The sequence below is a fragment of the Festucalex cinctus genome, chromosome 4 (genome assembly GCF_051991245.1).
Source record: "Festucalex cinctus isolate MCC-2025b chromosome 4, RoL_Fcin_1.0, whole genome shotgun sequence".
Taxonomy (NCBI): domain Eukaryota; kingdom Metazoa; phylum Chordata; class Actinopteri; order Syngnathiformes; family Syngnathidae; genus Festucalex; species Festucalex cinctus.
The window spans coordinates 6,441,007-6,463,263 of record NC_135414.1 but is presented as its reverse complement, the minus strand read 5'-3'; the positions used below and the strand labels follow the sequence as shown (position 1 = coordinate 6,463,263).

Genomic DNA, 22,257 nt, shown 5'->3' with positions numbered 1-22,257 from the left:
ACTTTAAGAAGTTCACAGAAGTGTAATTACAAACTCCTGTATTCATCTTTGTGTTGCGGATGGAATATTTGCAGGAAAAAGAAAGCACTTTTCACTTTACTTTCCTGTAACAAAACAAACTATTAATAATAGCACTCAGACAGTTCAGAATTCTGCCAGGGCCAAACTGATAAGTAGTGAAAATGTTTTGTTGTGTGCAGGATATTGATGAAACTACTTTGCTGATTTCCATAACACTTTGTATTGGTTTGGAGCATGGGCCAAGGGAAAAAAAAAAGCAATTTAATGTTGGTTTAGCGCCAGGATATTTCTTTTAACAGTTTGGTCTCGGTCTAATAATGCGTTTTGTTTTTCTATCGTGTTACACACAACCTGCATACAGTGCAGTATTTTAATTAAACAGCTCACACAGTTCAAAAGGCATAATGCTTTATTTCTTACATCATTCATAACCCATATATTATCAAAAGTTAATCCCTTATTTTACAAACAATAATTTAAGCAAAAATCTCATGGAACTTAGACATTTTTGAACGCACAACATGATGTCGCGACACACTGCGAAGGCTAAAATACATTGCGTTAAACAGCTCAAAACGAATGTCCTGTATTGGACGCCTCCGCTTTGCATTACAAGCAGCGTTCACAACAGATGTCACTGGAATGAAGCCCCCCCCCGGGTAGGTAAACATTAGATGGACAGATGAGGAGCTTCACAGGAAAAAAACAACCAACCTCAGAAGTTCTCCAAGTTATCTTGTGGCAGCACAGCCGTGGTGACCTTTCTACAGTGTCACTGCTTAATTACATTCCTCCTCGCATACGCTCAAACGGTGCCACTTAAAGGTTAACCTCTCCAAGCTGTTATATGTCAACATCTCCAATCCCCGCGTTTAAAAATGAGGATGAGGCGGATGGCACACAAACGGACCGACTTGTTCAGAATGTGACATTAAAATACTAATCTTGTGCAATAAAGACAGTTGGCATATGTGCCGCGCAGGCTGGGCTGGAGCATGACTCTAAAACTACTAAAAGGTGGTTTAAGAGGTGTTCACTGACAGTGCATTCCATCCTTGCAACACTGTGGGACGGGGTGAGGGAGTAAAACAAAACAAATGAACAAATGACAAAAAAAAAAAAATCCACAGGACTTAAAGAGAACACAATCTTTTGACTGCACGTTCATAAAAGGAAATAAAACAAATAAATGAAATGTTTCACAGTGCATACGTGCAATTATTTCATACACTTGTCATCACAGCCGAGTGCGAGCGTCAAATCATTTGCAACTCAAGTCCACTTTGAATGCATTAACCAGTGAAGTATCTGCAGTCCTTTTAAAACACTGCCGTCCCTGTGCGGCGCTCCTCGGAACTGCTAGGCTAACGTCATCAGCGTGCAGGTGGAGGAAACACTGGACGAGCGCTCATGGACTCGGTTGTTGTTATCCAGGAAACCCGAGCCGAACGGAATGGTGGGTGGGCTGCAGCATCCCAGAGTGCTGAGCAGCGCCGGACAGAGAGCGTGAGCCAGTCTATGCATGATGAGATGAAATTTCTGTCGAAAGCTTTTGTTGATCCAGAAGTAGAAGATGCAGTTGAGGAAACCATTGGACGTTGGCAGCCAAACCACCACAAATTCGATCCACTCTGGTACGGAGCTACCTGACAGTGCTGCGGTACAAAATGATATGAATCAGAACACGATATATACAGTACATACAATATTATCATCTTAATTGATAAAATAATGGCCTATTGAATAGCCACCATAACCAACATAAGAACTGATACCACTACATTTCATACAGAAAATTTCCCCCAATAGTTTTCCTAAAAAGGGAACTCAACCTTAATTAAACATTCCTTGACAATAATATGTTATGTTACTTCACTAGTCTAAACATGACATTGTTTAATATTACATTGGTGGAATACGAGTTACGCAGCAAAATCCAGCCATTTTTATCCATCTCCCGGGGCGGCCATTTTGCCACTAGCTGTCGACTGAAGATGACATCATAGTTGCTAAGGGCTCAGGCAACAACCAATCACAGCTGACCTGTTTTCTGAAGCTGAGGTGTGATTGGTTGTTATCTGAGGCCTGAGCCACTACTATGATGTAATTTTCACTCAACAGCAAGTGGCAAAATGGTTGCCTTCCGATACTGATAAAAACTGCTGGATTTTGCTGCTTAGCTCATATTCAAATAACGCAATATTAACCAGAATGCCGTATTTAGATTACTGGGGCTGCATATATCATACTGTGAATAATTTTATTTTTATTTTTTGGTTGACTTCCCCTTTAAAAAAATTGCATGAAATTAATGGCAATTTTCAATTGTTATAATTTGTAATTTCTAGTTCCTGATCTAAAAGGGCCACAAGAGGGCGACTCATTCCGCTATCAGCCACTGTCGCAAGTACCCATACCTTGAATAAGGCCGGGTATTGCCGGATACAGATACCTGGGATCGGTACTCACCCATCCCTATAATGACCCGGCACAGGTATTGGTGCATCCCTACTAAAATATAAATAAATACTATTGAACTGGAAATTGGAGGGAGGTACTTGCACAGCATAAAAGTACATCTTGAAAAAAAAACATATGTAATATAATATAATATAATATATACAATACAGTACTGTCCAAATACATCAGGACTTCCCCTGTACAAAGTATGTTAAACCTTGACTTGACTCATAAAAGGGTCACAAATGATCAGCCCATAGTTTCTAATAAAGGGTGGGGAGGGGGGTTGGATGTCTAAAAAATGTAATCATTCAGACAGCAGCACATTTATGACTGAGCTTTGCAGGGATTTTCCTGTATATCAGATTAATGGCAAGCTTCTTTGGAAAAGGTCTTCATTTCTAAAAATACTCCGCACTAAATCCACGTTCCGTCTTGATTATGGCACGACGGCAAAATGGCTGAAGTTGATGAGAACATTTCCAAAAAGGCACGACTCATAAAATCGGCCTTAAATCAGTGTATTCATGCAGCCCAGGCGTCCATAAAAAGGGCCATTCAACCAAGTCTTATAATTGATGGAGAGTGTTGGAGAGAGGGGATATTTTGGCATGAAAAGCATGACTTAAAATCAAGTAATCCAAAGATTATGCATGTTCAAAAATATTGGATATGACTATTTCTTCAAGGAATTATAAATGTAAGTTGTGAGCATGTCACTAATAGGAGGGCTTACTTTTTACTTGCTGCATTTCCTCCTAAAACTTTCACTGGCTCTTTATAGATAAATACCATGTTCCTGGTAAAAGCACAAAATTGGTACAGGCTTTAAAAGAACGTTTTCTCAAAGATTGAAGCAGAATCCACAAGCAACCCACTCATCAATAAAAACTACAAGCGCATCAAGATAAACTAGGCCCCAAGAAAAACAGATAATGAAAGAATGTAAAATATCCAAAAATGTCAACACAAGCTGTGTCACAGCCAAAATCAGGTATACTTCTAAAATTGCCTCAAAACATAATTAATCCATGATTTAACTAAAACATTTCCTGGTTCGATTTAGATTGCTATTTAAAGCAGTCTTCTTCATCATGCTGACCAAGACGGTGCAGTGTTTAACAGGATCTTGTCAAAAAGAACTGAGTTTACAGTGTCACAGACTATGTGTTGACAGACTATATGGTGCGTTTCAACTTGCGTAAAGTAGCAGTTAAACATTTAAAGTGCATCCCAGGTTGGAGTGCTCTTTTATTTGGAAAATAACATTATTTTGATCATCTTGCATCAGAAACGTTATTACTTTGGTTGAAAGCAGACCTAAAATGGCATTTAAACAGTCTCTTGCCCGGCCACAAGATGCCCTTGGTGTTTTTATTGTATAATATATCTGGACTGTCAAAACTGTTATGGCTGGTTTGTTCTCCATCCTTTGTTTCCAAAAAAGAAGACAAACAACTGCATGGTGTTGCACCTTAGAGATCCTTTTTGTACATGAGTTTGTCTTACATTAAAATAGTTACATGGGCTAAGTTTGTGTGTGTGTGTGTGTGTGTGTGGGGGGGGGGGGGGGGGGGGTTAAACAATACATTCGCTTTACTGTTCTTAACTTCTTTTAAAGTCGGTCATGACTCACGCAGCAATTGGAAAATGCAGAGCCCCATGTAACAATAGTTGAGAACCAATGCCCCCCTCACCACCCCCTTACTCTGCCCACCTCCAACTTTTTTTTTTTTTTTTAAATGACTAATCTTGTAAGTCAAAGGGCATTTACTATATGCTACAGGCAACTGACAAATGAATGACGGGCTGCAAATGACTCTCGGGCCCAACAATGCGTTTTAGACAGCGACCTATTGCACCAATGCTTACCGTTGTAGATCATAGCTGCCATGCACGGCGTCCAGCAAGTAAAGTAAGCCGCCATGACTGGCACCAGCACCCGAGAGGCCACGTTGGGTCTCCTCCGGTGCGCGCGCTCCAACTGGCGCAGTTTGCGGCTCTGTCTCCTGGCGGCGCACCACACTCTCATGTTGGCGTAGGTCATGACCGCGGAGCACGGAAAGAAGATGAAACAGGCCAAACTCAGCGAGTAGCCCACGTTGGTGGAGTAGGACGGGTTGCAAACCAGCGACGCGGTGGAGAAGTGGACCTCGATGATGCCATCCGGGAAGCATATCGGCACCAGGAGGCAGGGTGGGAAGCACCAGGAGAAGGCGATCAGGAGCAAAGTCCGCCTTCTGGTCATCATGGACGAGTATTTGAGGGGGTAGAGGACAGCGACGTACCTCTCCAGGCTGATGGCGGCCAGCGTGTACATGCATGTGGAGTACACGGTAGCGTTGCAAAAGGCCACCAGGTGACACAACTGGTCGGGCCCATCAGTGTAGTCCTTGAGTAGACTCACCCACAAGTTCAAGGGCATGACCAGCAGCCCGAAGGCTGAGTCCGCGGCCGTGAGAGAGAGCAGGAAGTAGCGGGAGCTCCTCGACCAGCCGGCCACCGAGGATGTGATCACCAGGAGGACCGCGATGTTCCCCAACGTGATCATCACCCCCAGAACGATGATGACGCTCACCTTGACGGAGCGGTGGTCGAAGTCCGCGCTGGAGAAGTTTAGTGAGGCGTTCATGTTTTTCTTCACAGAGACATTTTAATAGCTAAGTTCAGCGGTGCGTTCAACACAGCCAAGCTGCCGGCTGACGTTCGCAGGGAGGTCGCCCTGCAGTTTCTGGCAGCCATGTGCACAATCAGCTGCACACGTGAAGCAATTAGTACAGGGCAGGTACAAGCTGCCTTCCAGAATCACTGGCAGTATATTATTTCCATTCTGTTAAGGTAAACACCAAAAATTATACATGAAAGAAAACAAACATTCCCATTCATCATTATAAAACAATTTGGGATACCCGTATTGGGATTTCTGGTGAAATTTCAGGATGAACCTATATATAATTTGACCCTCTCAAAACTTTTAAACACATGTCTGTGCAACTGTTTGACAACAAGGTTTTTCATGTTGTGTATGCTTTTCTGTGAGTTTTCCAGTCTATCACTGTTGCAACCTGCTGATGACACTCTAAGCCAGGGGTGTCCAAACTACGGCCCGGGGGTCATTTGCGGCCCGCCATCCATTTTCTAGCGGCCCTCAGCATATAAAAAAAAAATTCTTTTGACACAGCCTGCTTTTCTAGATATACAAAGAAACGATTTAAATCTAAAACAGAAATATTTCTCTTTGTAATTTAATGAATTAAGTCAGATATTTCAGTTCCAGGAGCAAAAATGTTTTCTTCCATGTTCCGCTGTCTTTGTCAAGGTCTAATTTGTGAACATATATCACACGAATGATTAACTAAGATCTGCAAGTAAACACTGCTTTAAAATGTGTCATTTTATTACCGATTACTCTTCCTTTGATTCACATTCATTTTCTTGTTCGGGAACAAGTGGTGCAAAAAGTGCAGACTTATTTTGTTGAAGGCTTTGGAACTTTATTAGAAATGCTTTTTCTCCGCTAATGTACAAAAATAAACATCCATCCATTCCCTGTACCTCTTGATTGAGTGGCTTATGAATTGGAGACTATATACTGTGTAGGTAAGAGGTGAATGTCAGTATGCTAACCCACTTCAGCATTCCTTATCGCTTAACTTTTTTTTTTTTTTTTTAATGTATAACTAACACTTAGAAGATATACATCACCCCTGAGTCTTTTTTTAGTGACCACTTTGATTGAGCTCCAGGTGCATGACACTGTAACATGATTCATCACAATTTAGCCATCCAATCATAACAGTAAGCCAGTCAACAATAAATCATCGCCAAAAAAAGAGCACACAGAAAATGGTATATAGCTTACAAGATCTAAGCAAGCCCAACTAGTCATGTCAAATTTCTACAATCACACATCATCAGTCGAGTTTGTGTCAAGCTTCAGTCACACAACAACAGGCTTTTGTGCTTGCACTGCTAAAGTGTATACTGGATATTTATTTACCTATTTTTGAAATATTTAATTTCATTTCATTTGAGTTGTGCAGTTTATTGGTCACATTAATAGAAAGATAAATATTTTAAATAATTTATTTGATCTTATTTTTCTATCACAAAAACCTGACATATGATACAGGGGTGTGTAAACCTTTGATACCCACTGTAAATGGTTGCTGCCACCTGTTCACAAAAAAAAGAGGAGGAAATAAAAATAGGAATAAAAAGGAAAATTTTTCTTTTTTCTTTTTTTGTCTTTTTTTTTTAATATATATAATTGTGACAGCCCGGTGAATGGTGATTAAAGATGATATATGCCGGCCTTCTCTGAACACTTGTCTGTCATTTCCCTGCACCCCCAGGCATGGTAATATAACCCAGAGATAACCATGCAGCCCTACATGTATCACTATGGCAATTTACATGAAAAATAGCTTAAAAATGCTGCTTATCTTACTGGATTCATCATGGCCTTCGAAATTAATTTCTTCCAAATTAATGATACATTTTGGAATGGACGGATGATTTTTTTTTAATGTGTTTACATTTTGACTAACAGTTACAGTAGGTCTACATTTGATATAGAAATGAGTTTATTATTGTGGTTGTTCAGTAGTTTGGAGTGGATTAAAGCACAATTTCCTAATTAAGCTAATTGATAGCAATTTTTCAAACAGCTCTGAATGGGATTGGTTTTAGCTATAATCTTTAATACATTTCTCCATTAAACGGAATGGAAATGCTATTAACTCATTCTTTTGTAATGTGTTTTTAATTAAAATAGATAGTATGAACATATTTAGAAGAATATGTATACAGTATATAATATAGGTAGGCTTTGAAATTTTGGTCACATTTGGCCGACGTCGGATTAGCCTTACGCCATTTCCCATTAATCTAGCAGACTTTAGGTAAAGTTTTGGTTTTGTTTTAAATACACAAGTTTCTGTTGTTTTTAATGTATAGTTTGACAGTCAAGTTCCACTGTTGAGTTGAATTTAACAGTTTCAGAAGTCATTTGAAGAATTGTTCACTATATCTGCCAAACTGGGGTGGCACGGTGGCCGAGTGGTTAGCATGTCCGCTTCCCAGTTCTGTGCACTCCGGTTCGTGTCCAGGCTCCGGCCTTCCTGGGTGGAGTTTGTATGTTCTCCCGGTGCCCGCGTGGGTCTTCTCCGGGTACTCCGGTCTCCTCCCACATTCCAAAAACATGCATGGCAGGATAATTGGGGGCTACGAATTGTCCCTAGGTGTGCTTGTGAGTGTGGATGGTTGTTTGTCTCTGTGTGCCCTGCGATTGGCTGGCAACCAGTCCAGAGTGTCCCCCGCCTGCTGCCCAGAGCCAGCTGAGATAGGCGCCAGCACCCCCGCGACCCTTGTGAGGAATAAGCAGTCAAGAAAATGGATGGATGGATCTGCCAAACTGCTGCTTGTTGTAAAGAGTTCACTTTGATCATACAGCCCTCATATCTATTTTTTTTTCCTGGCAAGTTAAAGTTAAAAGAAAAAAAAAAAAATCAGCCGAACAATTGGTAGTATCTCTAAAACATACTGTACTGTGTGACTTAAGAATACAACAGCTGCTATACGTGTGCCACATAAGGAACTATAAAAGGATTGCAGCTAACACAGTATGGACGCTAATGCCCTTTAGACACTGCCTTTCTGGCAGGATCCCTTTGGGAGAACTGACAACTACCTGCATTTTGATGTATTACTTCCTCACTGCTCCAAAGATTGCTGTTTGCCTAATGTCCAACATGAAGCATACTGTATCTTTTGGATTGTTGCTCTGGGATTAATATTCTCTTCTCATGTCCCCTTGACCTGATTCTCTTTTTCATGTTGCGAAAGGTTGCGGGAGCATCAATGGTCTAGTGTTACAGTGTATTTCTTGTTATAAGAAAGTCAATGGGTGGGTGTGACAGGTAACTTGGCAATAGCTAGTTTGATAATTGTGATTCACTCAAGGGAGTTCTTTACATTATCAATGTGGGACTGCTCAACGGTGATTTGCTCGGGAAAAGCGTGACATTCTGTACAATACTTGAGCTGATTGGATGATGCGGCATCTTGTGCACGTTTGTTTTGACCAATCACGGCAACAGATGAAAATGTCGTCTTCGATCTCGTGATAAAGCACGAGATAAAAATGCATGAAGCGCCTCTCGCCGTTCAACATTCAACAAGGAAACGGTAAGTAATTCTGCGAGAACAAAATTAATTGGAGCGGCCATTCGTCTATGATAGGTTTGTTTCCACCGGCGTCGGCACTTCCTGGTCTCGTCACAGCTGCAAGTCGCGCCCTAAACAACGCCTGATTGGTTCAGTCTATAAAAGGTCGGTTGCAAATGTATCAGCGGGAGCAGTACAAGATGTATTCTCGTAGTATAAGTACCGCGAGAATTCAGCTTGGTGGCAAGGTTATGTGACCTGTCCAAAAATGTACTTTACGTCTAAACCAGCAGGAGAAGGCAACAGGCTACTTTCTGTTGGTTGCTTCGCAACAAGTAGTAAGCTTGTGTCATCGTTCCTGCGCCACACAAACTGAATACCGGTGGTAAATGCCATTATCCATTCATGAATCCATAACTTGGCGGCTTTTTTCTGGGTTGCAAACCTGTTTATTTATTTATTTTGTTTTGTTGTGTTTTTTTTTTTCATGGGACAAATAGAGATTGCTTTTTGTGTGTGTTCTTGTGTTGGCAGTACAGATGTGGGTGTGCACACAAGTGGATCTTGCTTGCATGTGTAAATATAGTGGATCCCAGGCGAACACGGACACAATAGAGAGAGAGCGCTGATGTATTTGTCCATGCTTGCAATTGAATATCCTGTGAGTGGGTGGACTCCTCCACAGGCCACCCACTGTGTGCAGAGCTTCCCGATGTGGAGGACGGTAGCCATTGATTTGATTTGTCTGTGTGTGCGTGTGTGTTTGTGTACTTGTGACTGAGCGAGTGTTTGTGTGGGTAGCAACACTATCTAATTCAGCCAGCGTGGCTTGATGGATGATGTTTAGGAAAGATTGTGAGGCAGAGAGGTTTGATGGACGATTGATGAAAAGCTGACAGGTTGTCTCGCTGATAACAGGCCTCTGCCAACTCAGACAAAACAATTTTCTGTGTCTTTACACCCATCTGTATTCACCTTGGAACTTGAAGTAAAGGCCATCCTGTGGTGTTTTTGTATGGGAAAAGCTGGTTAGGCGCCAACCATTGAAATGCATAGTCATACGTCAAAACTAACGTACCCCCCAAATTACTATTCTGGCTATCCACGCCCCAAAGTAACAAACGCTGAAGAAAAACTCCTTCAAGATATCAGTGTTTGGTCTAACAAACAACAGACTAAGTGCTAGATTCACTAAGAATGTTCTGCGTCCGGTAACAGAGCGAAATATTGCACCACAACTGCACCCGCAGTCTGCGCCCAGTTACCCACCTATTCACAAAGGATATTGGTCTAATCATATACAGTACGCAAACACGCCCACAAATTCTGACAGCCGGGAGCAAATTTGAGCCTGATTTACCACACATGGCAATGGATTTGCGACAAGAACATGGTTGTTATAGTAACAGTTGCGAGAAAGATGACATCATCAGAAAGCGAGGTTGGACAGAGAGTAAGTGTTTTCCTCATTTAGCGCCATTAAGCTGTACAGAGCAGAGAGGACGACAATGACGTAATTCATTCATAAAGTATGCTGATCGGGTTACCTCATTAAAAAAAATTAAAAAAAATAACATAGAAAAAGACCCCCCCTCTGCATAATCAGCCAGAGAGGGCCGTGCACCGTGCCATGCACTACTGTCATGATCCCGGAATCGAGGGTGCGGCAGGTTTATACATGCTTTCCATAAACATTATTTGCGTCACGCAAACTCCGTGTGGCTATTAGCGCTGGCGTTAGTGAATTAGACGCTGTATATCAATGAGTCTCATTTGCATTGGGGTGGGCATAGTTTGCGTCAAATGTATGCAAATTACCTAATTCACATATGCGCAAATAACACCGACGCACCGGGGCGCAATCTGGTGCACACTTAGTGATGGATTTCCCCATCTGCGTGTGTTTAGTGAATTAGGCACTCCCGGATTGCTCCATCTTTACCGGTTAGCGCCACGCAAAGGCTACGCAAAGGCTATGCAAACCTTTAGTGAATCTACCCCTAAATCTTTTGCTCATAGTTGGTTTGGACAAGCTCCAGTTTCCCTATGTCCTTGAACAGGATACATTGTAGCTGTTTAATATAAATGGATGGGATTCCAAAACCCTCATAATGGGGTCATGGCGACTGAAATCTAAAGAGTTCATTCATGAATTTAATGGCTGACAATCAAAATGATATTCAAAATCTTCTATAATTCATCGACTGACATAAAAACAATGTCCAGGGACTAGATGAAAATGGGAAAAGCAGGCAAAAGTTACCCCGTGTGTCAGAGAATGAGCGAATATACCCTCGAGGGATGACAGAAGCAACAAAACCACTGTGGGAGTTTATTGATTCCAGTTCAATCCTTTTCCAGTGGCGTATCTTTACGATTTTCAAAGGAAGCGTGTTTCTAAACACTGCATGAACCCAAAGATGGAAATCTGGAGTGCTAAAATGCTGAAAGAGGAAAAAACAAAACAACACCCTGGGTAATTTAAGCATCCCATATTGATATTGTTACACAATATATGCATGCCATAATGCCTCTGCTTCCCTCCTGAGTCCAAAAATACCAGTAACAATTTCTGCCTTGCATAAGAACCTTTCTGTTAGGGTTATTATGTAGATGTTATTTCATATTTTCTCTTTCATTACCTAGAGTTAGTTGTAAACTATGTATTTAGTATTTCACTGTGTATTCAGTATTTCACTATGAGTTTGTAGCTGCTGCATGTGTATTCAACCTGAAGACACCTGGAATGCGGGAATGAAGAACAACAGACTTCCAGGATTAGTGGTTGTAAAAGTTTATGGTTAAAGGATGTCCTCTGTATTTTACGACTGCTGGAGTTGCTTATCACATTGCTGTTATTTCCTATTTTCCTTAGAGGCAAGTGTATGGCCTATTGTGTCTGTTAGGGAATCCCAAATAAAAGAGGAGAAGTAGGGAGTTGTGTCAGAAGGGGCTGGGAGCTTGTGATCTGCGCACAACTCTCTGTCAGCTTCTCCTCGCGAGTAATCAAATCCTTGTGTCTTCTCATTCTTTCTTCTATGTATTTTAAATGTTGCAGGTCTTGACTTGACACTTTCCCAGCTCAATTAGGACAAGCCAGGATCGCAAGTATCATTAAAGGTGCAAATGATCACACATTGGTCATGTTAGGGATTCATGCTGTTACTTTAATGACCCCAATAATAGCCAACCCAAAACACAGTCATAACAATTTTCATAATTTTCCACTGGTAGCTATGACCTGGGCGTTTGGTAACGTGCCTTGGTAGAGATATAAAGTTTACTTGTTAGCCGGTACAATCAGTCCGGACCACAACAATGATCAGTCAGCCATTTCATAAAATGCAGTTATGTATTGTTAACAGCAACAAGTCATATTACACTTCTTAAGAAGTTAACGTCTAGTTAGTATGTTCATTACCAAACTTCAGTGTCACGTAAAGAAGACAATTGAAATATCAAAATCAAGCTCGGTCCCGTGGCCTACTTTCTTTTATGAAAAAGAAATTTGTTGTTTTTGTTGTTTGTGTTCCATCAAAAAACAATGAGTCATTTTTTTTATTTAGATTTTCAATTGTGAGTTGAACATGTGACAGATCCTTTTCTAAACATGTTTTTCTCTTGTATAAGTAATAGAGATAACAAAAATATTAGCAGCTGCGATTATACTGCAGTACAAATCTGCAGTGAACTACTAACTGCAGCTACAATCATGAACATTTTGGAAAATGTGATAGATAGTGCCAACCCCCCCCCCCCCCCCCCCCCCCAAAACATTATATTGTGAGGGGAAATTTTTAGATACAACTGATACAGCTATTGAATATTTTTAGCTTATGCAAGTGGTCGTAATGTTGTGGCTGATTGGTGTGTTAACAAGATTTTAGTTTTCAAAGCACAAAAGCAGCTCAACCCACAAAGCCTGCGACAAGGCCGGCAACCTTGTCTCCTTTGTGATTGCTCCTCGTTCACAGCCAGGGTCTTCTTCTTTTGTCACTTCCTAATGATCGCGCCGAGAAATGTTTATCCGTTGACGTCATGCCGGCGTGCGTCAAACTCTGGATGCTGAGTAACATGCGGTGACTCAAAATGAGTGGCTGTGTTAAAATCAGAGCTACAAAGGCCACCTATTGAACAAAACAATCTCCCCTGCGGACTTGCTCTCCTTTTAAAAGACAAAGTTTATCAGCAGTCTATTTGTGCCAGCACAGACATACGACAAATGACTGTTTGGTTGTCATTAAAGCATAAAATATTCAAGCAGGTCATCTTGTCAAGTATCTGGTGGACAAGCTAATATTATGTCTCCTCTACAATAATCATTACAATGAAGAAGACAAATGACAAGTCTTGTCTTTCACCCCGCTGAGAGCTATGTGATAAGAGTCATTTTTATTCTTGGGAGAAATGCCATTTTCTATAATACCTACGAATAGTGTGGTAAAATGAATAGCATCCACTTTTGCTTTCCAGCTACGACTATCACAGATAACACAGGAGAACTTTCTCTTTGCAAATCTGATATGAATTTAAATCCTTCACAGAATGACGTTAAATTCATATGTACAGTATTAGACTGACAAAATCCACAAAGGTAACATTGAAATGCATGCGCATGCTCCTCCTGCAAACAGACGGTGAGGTGCTTGCAGGTACAGGGAGGGGTCACAAAGGTCCCAGTCTAGAATAATAGGAGATGCTGAAAGAAGTGAGGGCAGCCACATCCATTTTACTTGGTTCACACCTTATAAACAAAGAAGAATGAATGTTCAAGGTGACAAGGACCCCCTTTCATCTTACAGGAAAATGTTCGTGTACAGAACACATGGAAATGCCCTAAAATGCTACGTTGATTGACCAAGTATCACACCAAGAGTTCACTCTTGAGATGTGCAAAAAGGTTGTTGCTACGTAAAAAAATAAATAAATAAATAAATAAAGAAAAAGAAAAAAGAAAAAGAAAAAAAAACTAATTGGTATAATCACAGTGCAAATGAAAATTGTTGTTTCTTAGTATATTAGACATGCTTGAAGATAATTGCTGCAAATTGGAGAACTATGTACACTCTAAAAAGAGAATTTTTTAACCAACTTGGGTCTAAAAAGAGAATTGTTGACCAACTTAATTGAATTGCTTCAAGTGGTAACACACGATTAAATAAAGTTAATTCAAAATGAATATATTAAGTAGTGCTGTCAGGCTATTAAATTTTTTAATCATAATTAATCACATCACAAGCAATAGTTAACTCATATTTAATTGCAAGTTTTATGTATGTTCTAATTTTAAATGTACAATAAAATGTACAATATTTTTTTCTATGTTTGTATTGTCATTAACATAAAAGTGGAAAAAATGTTAAAATAATAGAAATATGGCTGCCTCTTTTAGTCGTTGATACAATAATTTCATAATAATTCATAAAGTTGAGATCAAATTAAAAAGATGTACTGTGCTGTAAAAATGATTTGAGTTGAGGTCATTTTTGTGCCACTAGATGGCATAATTGCATTTGCAAGACATTGGTGACAGCTCAGTGCAATTTTCTTTTCATATTGAGAGCTATCTAATCTTGAACATTAAGTAACTTGTGAAATTCTTCACATTTTTTAAATTGTAAGATACAACTTGACCCAGTCTCCACAAATGTATGTAAATTTATGACTTCTAACTTTTGACGTGGATGTGTCTGCTGCGTTGTGACTGGAATTTCCCCAGTACAGACTTTCCAAGTAACGGGCGGTCATTAATCGTGCATTTAAAAAAAATGTGTGGTGTTAAAGAAACTTTAAATTAACTCAAAATTAACGCACTAATTTTGACACCCCCAATATTAAGTTTAATGAACTCAAGTAATTAAACTTAATGACCTCAGAATTAATTAAACTTAATATATGAATTCAATTCAAGTTTATTGATCAGACTAAGGTCCATAAAACAAACACACATAACGTATTATAAAGAAGAAAATAATAATAAAAAAAATAATAAAAATAAAAATGAAATAAAATATTAACTTGGATTAACATAATTCAATTGCGTTTTACCACTTGAAGCAATTCCATTAAGTTGGTGAACATGTTTTTTTTAGTCTTAAGTAAACTGACTATATAGCATCAGCTAAGCCCTTCGCATTAATTTAACTCGATAATGGTTGAGGATCCTGAATTCTGTGTAAACTCAGCCATGCAGGTCACAGTAGTAATAATTAGTGTTGTTCTGATACCGTTTTTTGGCCCCCGATACTGATCCCGATACCCAGCTTTGCAGTATCAGCCGATACCGATACCATACCGATACCTATGTTTCTTTTTTTCCTCAACATGAAAAGGCCGTCCTGCCATTGGTTCAACTTCAGAGCATTCAAGGGCCAATAGGATATCTTAGATCGGCATGCAGTGAACATGTCACATATCAGTGACTGTCGTCCACGAGCAAGACACAAGATGGTGCATCCAAAATCCTATATTAGAGTTGGAATTAATGGTATCGGCATGATACTTGTGAGTACAGATACCACTGTTTTAATGCAGTATCGGCGCCTCTGTCGATACCAGTATCGGTATCGGAACAACACTAGTAATAATAATAATAAAAAACAATGAATTATGGTGGTTGATGTGTAATGCCTATTGGTCCATTTTCGCCCTTTTGTCTATTTTAACTATGTTCTCAGATAAACACTGATTGTGATCTTGTAATCTAACATTCTATGGTCATTTTGATTTTTGATCAAATAGCCTACTAGGAATATCACTGGTCGGAATGATTAACTATTTTAGACTAATACACTCCAAAGGGTGAATTTGTACATATTCATTAAACTGTCAAGCTGAGCCATGAAACTCCAGGGCTGAAAATGACTCCTACTCCGGCCCTTATTCACACAATGAGAGTGGTGTAAATTTAACAATGTTTATTCTTGTGTGTATTGCTATTCGTGTCATCATTTAAAAAAAGAAAGAAAGAAAGAAAGAAAGAAAGAAAGAAAGAAAGAAAGAAAGAAAGAAAGAAAGAAAGAAAGAAAGAAAGAAAGAAAGAAAGAAAGAAAAAAAGGGGGGTAAGCCAATTGAATTGCGGTTTCATCCTAGATTATTAGCTGTAGTTATTTTCCGGTCCATTTCTTATGAAACATTCTCCAAAGTGATTTAGTTGAATGATAGAGTACCACACTCACTCACATGCACTACATACACTTTGCTCATATAACAACCCCACACTGCATCGCTTCTTGTTGTGGATCCACTGCTGTTTATCTGTCGGAGCAGGTGCTTGCCGAAGAATCTCTCAGGATTTCAACTTGGTCTGAGCCTTTTGTTTACCATTCATATTGGTGCCCTGTTCACACAGCATGTAGCTGCATCCTCAATGTGTCACAGCAAAATAGAAAATATGGATTTTCTGGAAACCATACAAAACACTGCATTTTTTTTTTTATCAGTGGAAACAGACATTGGTCCATTGTGGTGGTTGTTGTATACTGCACACATGAAGCTGTCATTGTATTATTGATAGTTTTTACATTACCTAACTTGTTTGCTTTCATTGTGCGTTCAATTGGCTGCTGTATTGTAATTATTCCTTGCCAACATTCTTTCATTACCACCATATTCGTGTTGCACAAAAATACATAGCAACCTGTTGGAAGGACAAACTGTTTTTCTGTGTGAGTCACAGGATGGATGACGTCTCACAAAACTGTATTACTCTTATTCTTCTTCATATTTATATTTCTTCATCCAACTGATTAAAAAAAATGGCAATATCAAGTGGAAAGATGGCATATGAAGTTCCCCCAAACTGCATCATGTGTGCACCATGTCCATTTAAAATGATCACACAATAGGAAATGTGGCTTAAAACTGTTTCCATCCATCCATCCATCCATTTTCTTGACCGCTTATTCCTCACAAGGGTCGCGGGGGCTGCTGGCGCCTATCTCAGCTGGCTCTGGGCAGTAGGCGGGGGACACCCTGGACTGGTTGCCAACCAATCGCAGGGCACACAGAGACAAACAACCATCCACACTCACACGCACACCTAGGGACAATTCAGAGCGCCCAATTAACCTGCCATGCATGTCTTTGGAATGTGGGAGGAGACCGGAGTACCCGGAGAAGACCCACGCGGGCACGGGGAGAACATGCAAACTCCACCCAGGAAGGTCCGAGCCTGGACTCGAACCGGAGACCTCAGAACTGGGAAGCGGACGTGCTAACCACTCGACTACCGTGCCGCCCAAACTGTTTCCATAATTCATATTTTTAGTGTTGCCAAAGACATGGAACACATTTATTTAGAGATTGATGTTTTCATTGTGCTTGTGCGCTTGAACCCATGCAGTGTGGGCTGAACATTAAGACACTCCATGAAGACATACTGTTTGTATATGTAATTATTTTTCATGTATGAGCACATTTGGATGGCTTTGTCATTATAGAATGTACTTACTGTTGTTGTTCTTACAATTTAAAATTAAGTTTGTGTGCGCTACAGTAAAGAAATTTAAGCTTTTCAATGACAACCACTGTTTGAATGTCCTAAAAAAAAAAAAAAAAAAAAAAAAAAAAAAAATTAAAACATTTGTATATTTCCAGAACTAACTAAAACTAAAACTGGTCGACTCATACTATATAATACATAGTAGAACTGGACTTAAATTTCTGCAAAATAAAACACAAGTTGTTTCATCTACAGTATCTTTGTCATGTTTTGGTTTTGTGGGGGTGGGATTTTGTTTTCTTTTGGTGTTTTTGGTTGTTTGTCATGTGTTCCTTGTCTCTTCCCTTGTCCCGTTATGTCTAACCACGTCCACCTGAGTGTGTCTTCCCTTCCCAGTGTATCCACCAATCAGCTTCCCTTGTGTCTTGCCCAGCTGTGTCTAGTCATTGTCAATTAGCCTGTGTGTATTTAGTCACCTGTTTTCCGTTCAGTTCTTGTTGAGTCATTGTTTCTGTTGCTGTTGCCTTCCATGCCATGTCTTGTTTCCCTCCTGTTTTTGTTGTTTTAGTCACAGAGTACCTCGTTTGCCTTTTTGTTAATTAAACCCCTTCTTTTTTTTTACTTGCATCCCTGCATTTGGGTCCTGCTTCCAACACCCCCACACCGTGACCAGTGTTGCCGGTAACGCGTTACTTAGTAACGCGTTACTCAAAAAAGTTGCTTTCTAAAGTAACTAATAGTCTAACGCGTTACTTTATTCTACAAAGTAGTCTGATTAAAGTTACTGTCCAGAGAATCAATGCGTTACTCCACATTTTCATTAAGAAGGCAAACTATCTCACTGTTGTAACAGTCACAAACAACTACTGCTAACTACGAAGATGAGGCAGAAGTCATTGATCACCACACTGAATTCAGCCATGGTCTGGTCATGAATGGTTTGCACATTCAAAACAAAAGTGATGATACTTTTACTACTAGTTTTATTAACCAACAGGCACACAACACAACAAAAAAAGTGTGCATTATGGACCATAAAAGTGGTAAAAAAAAAAATTTATTTCCATCCTCAACTGGTCCGTGAAGCATTATGGGATGAGGTCGTCTCCGCCCTCTCGCCAGGGGGAGTGACGTCAGACAAGTTTCGTTTTCAGTAGGGGTGGAACAAAAAAACGATTCGACCGAACCATCGTTCGTCAAGGGGAGCTAAACGACCGTATCGGTTGCGAGTGAGGCTTTATGGTTTTCATAACAATAGCAAGAGTTCTGCGCCGTGCTCTACTTGTTTTGTTTACATTTCAGTAGCATCACCATTCAAGCTACTTCCGTGTTTCCGTGCTCGCGACACGGCGCGCGCGCGCGCAACGAGTGACAACATACAAATGGAGACAGTTAGCAGAAGCCGGTGCCGTACATCTCGGTATTTCCCATGGCTATCGAGTCCTCTCGGTGCACTTGTATGTCCCGGGCCGGCGTTGGTACTGCGCGCGAGCCAAAAAGAATAACTCCCGTGACGATCCAATGCATGGATTCAAACGACACAGGTATGTCCCACAGCCAACACACCAGCTAAGCTAAAAGCACACTGCAAGTATCTCATTTCTCAGTTTGTGGCTCCCTGTCAATGTCTACAACTAGCATGAGCAGCAGATAGGAGAACTGAGACGTGCCCGCGATTACGACAGCCCAAAAAACAAAATATAAACAGTAGTGATTCTGTGGTCATCATCGTGTCTCAGATTAAAAAAACAAAAAAAGATGTCATACATTAACCAAAAATGAAAGTGATGACAAAAGAAAAAAAAATGGTTAAATACAAAAATTGTTGATTAAAAAGGGAAATGAACTTTTGGAAATATTTTTGCATATATTAAGTGGTTAAAATGTGTTTGATAGATTTATTGTTCCATAAGGTGGCTTCATATTTCTTTTGGCTGGACGGTAGGTTTATTTCATGTCTTAAATTTATGTTTCTGAAATACTTCACAATGTGCAAATATTCTGTTTAATTGTGTTGGTGTCTGTCTAAAGGTTAAATATTTATATTTAACATTAAATTATCAACCTTTTGTTTTCCTGATCCTTATTTTGAAGAGAAAAAACAAACAAACCAAAAAACAATTATAACTGTCAATAACTACTAATAAATATTTAAACTGATACATGTGTACACACTGGAATAGCGGAACAAACAAACAATAGAGGAATTTAGGGGATTTTCATTTTCAACCTGGATAGATTTTTATTTTTTGTTTTATAAAAAGTATTTACGTTACAAGAAGTCAAGAGAGACTGCCTATTTTGTTTTTCATAAAAAAACACCTTTATTTTCATGTTAAAAATGCACTTTCAATAAAGTATTTGGAACTCCGTTTCTACTGCATTATTTTTATGTTGAGATGGTGTTATCGGCAGCTGCTGAAAGTAACTAAAAAAGTAACTTTTAATCTAACTTAGTTACTTTTAAAATCAAGTAATCAGTAACGCAATTTAGTTACTTTTAAAACCAAGTAATCAGTAAAGTAACTAAGTTACTTTTTCAAGGTAACTGTGGCAACACTGACCGTGACAATCTTCTTCTAGATTATCAATCTACTGTATGTACTTATCTGTCTGTCTCATTCATTCAACATGCAAGAATTTCAATTGTTTTTTGTTACATAAAAAGTAAGCCAGCCCATACAGCAAAAATGGTTTTTCTGCATGTTGTGATGCAACTAACCTTGGACATATGCTGATTGCACTTCAAAGTCTGTGGACTGCTATACAGTATTTGATTTGTCGAAGGTCATTCATCTGCTAGTTTCAAGTTAATACATCTTTTTAAAATTATATCTTTTGATGGGTTTTTATTATTAATACCTTTGAGACTTTTTTTTTTAATCTTCTATCCAATAAATACCCTGTATTAACTATAAAAACAAACAAATTCTACTCTCACAAGACTTTAGTAGTTTCTTGTACAAAATGGAATGAATCTTAGTTCCTTTTTGTTTACAAAGTAGGTTGCTTGTTAATTAATTTCACGACATTAATATACGTGGGCCACTTTTGAATCATAGCAAAAAAACGAAAAAAAAAAAAAAACCTTTGACAAAAAGTGCGACATGATGATGTCGTACGCATGGAACGTCTGCCAAGTTTGTATTCTGTTGAATGTTGATGAAGATGCGATCGAACGGAAGCGGTGACCAACATTGACTTCATTTAACAGCACAATCTTAACCTTTCGTCCAGCTCAAGTCTCATGAGAAAACAATGAGTCACACAAACAACAACCACAATCAATTCTGCTGCGCTGTCGTTATCACTTGCGGAAATAGTGTCAATTATCACAGAGAATTACAATGGTGGCAATATGATTAATAGACCTGTGACTTGTTTGAGCTAAGAAGTCAACAATTATGTTTCAATACTGTATCTTAGCAATATAATGGCAAACATTCTCTCACAAAAAGTGGCATTAATGACTTATTAGCACAGATACATGGCAGATGGTCTGAGATAAAGGTGGGTGAGTTGCACCTTTGCTCTATTTCAAATGTGATGTTTCACAGAACCGACACATCGTCTTCTAAATCATCTCCATATACTACAGTAGTGTAACAATAATTCCCAAGGAAAGTTTGGACAAAACACTGCACATAACCCTAGACAGTAACCTTATCATCCACCTAGCACAAACACAACTTGAATCATTCTAAGAGATGAATGAAGTTATAGATGCTGGGGATGATCAGGTTGGCAATGGAAGAAGGGTGAATTTTATTTTGCACAGGCAAAATGAGGTGAGGAGAACTTTTCTGAAATGCCAACAAAAAATATCACGACAAATCGTATATTCAGCAATGCAATTCTGCCAGTCACAAGAAGGAGTCATGCCATATAACGTGACAAAACAAAACAAAATTTAGGGTCAGTCATATCTAAAGGTACCACTAATAGCTTACTAACAGGCATTACAGCATATTTTTTTTTATACTGATATTGTGTTCCATTCACTAAACTATTCCATTTATTCAGCCTGTCAATCATTAGATCTACTCCATGTCTCTGTGACCTTAGCCAAGATTGGAAACTGGCGTAATCTTGACACCATCAATTCACATGATATCTGCATCAAACATTTGTAAATGTCAGACACACTGACATGACATCAGGTGAGATGTCGGCGGAAGTTTGTTTGCGCCGGGGGGAGTTGGATTGACAGAATCTAAGGGAGAAATCTTTCGTCTAATCTCAACACATGATTGGGCCTCAGCCCACATATCGGAGGAACATGAGACAGATGAAAGGAAGGAAGGAGCTACAGTAAATAACTTTAATAAGGTTTTGGAAGTTTGCCATTTTATTGTCATGCGCCACTATATTGAATGATTCACCAAAATTCATTTCATTGTTACCACTGACCTCATATTTTGTCACTCTGATTGCCTTTATTATTATCTTTTTTTTTATCATACTAGAAGGTCACTGAGTCAAAACCCTCTAAGGATATGAATCTACCGTTTTGTCATTAAAATTCTGCATAGATCTGAGAAAAAGCGAAATATTGACTATAGTGACCTTTTAATATGGCTTTGGGAGTGAGCAGAAAGTTGAACGTTGAACAGCTTATGGAAATTACATGGAACAAAATTATCCAAATATCAACTGTACCTTTGAGAGCTGCATGACTTTATGTTTGAGTTCCTATTTCTCACCCAAATATTTTCTTACTGACAATAGAAGGGGGGAAAAAAAGCTTAAGGCTGTTAGTTTATTGAGAATGAATGATATCCTAAGATATCTTACTGACTACCAGGGGAAAAAAAATATTGTCCAATCATGTTTATTTTGTATATTCCCCAATCTTTGTGAAGTAACTGGAATACTGCAAAAGAAATTTTTGAGAAAAAAAAAAAAGTTTAATTTTTAAGCTATGATGTGTCCACTACAGAGGAAATTTTTTTAAAACTTAAATGCTAGGCTCAAATACAGTTAAAATAATTAAACAATACTTTAATGTGTTCTTAAGAGTCTTATAGAAAACATGTTAACAACATTTAAAGCCTAAATTTGTTCAATAAAAAGTGTTATACACTTACTTTTCCTCTTCCCTAAAAAGAGCTTGCACTGAAGGAAGCCATTTTCTTTTATGATGCAATCAAAGGCCCACCCTTACG

At 39.1% G+C, this 22,257-nt stretch overlaps 1 protein-coding gene across 1 annotated transcript; it reads right to left on the bottom strand.

The window, feature by feature from the left end:
* Positions 1–412: 412 nt before the first annotated feature.
* LOC144017843 (histamine H2 receptor) lies at positions 413–5,278 on the bottom strand. The gene is made up of 2 exons (XM_077519785.1): positions 4,354–5,278; positions 413–1,676 (listed from the first exon to the last, which is right to left on the bottom strand). Exons 1-2 carry the CDS (start codon positions 5,111–5,113, stop codon positions 1,381–1,383), a joined length of 1,056 nt encoding a protein of 351 aa, XP_077375911.1. The 5' UTR covers positions 5,114–5,278; the 3' UTR covers positions 413–1,380.
* Between the last annotated feature and the right edge of the window lie 16,979 nt (positions 5,279–22,257).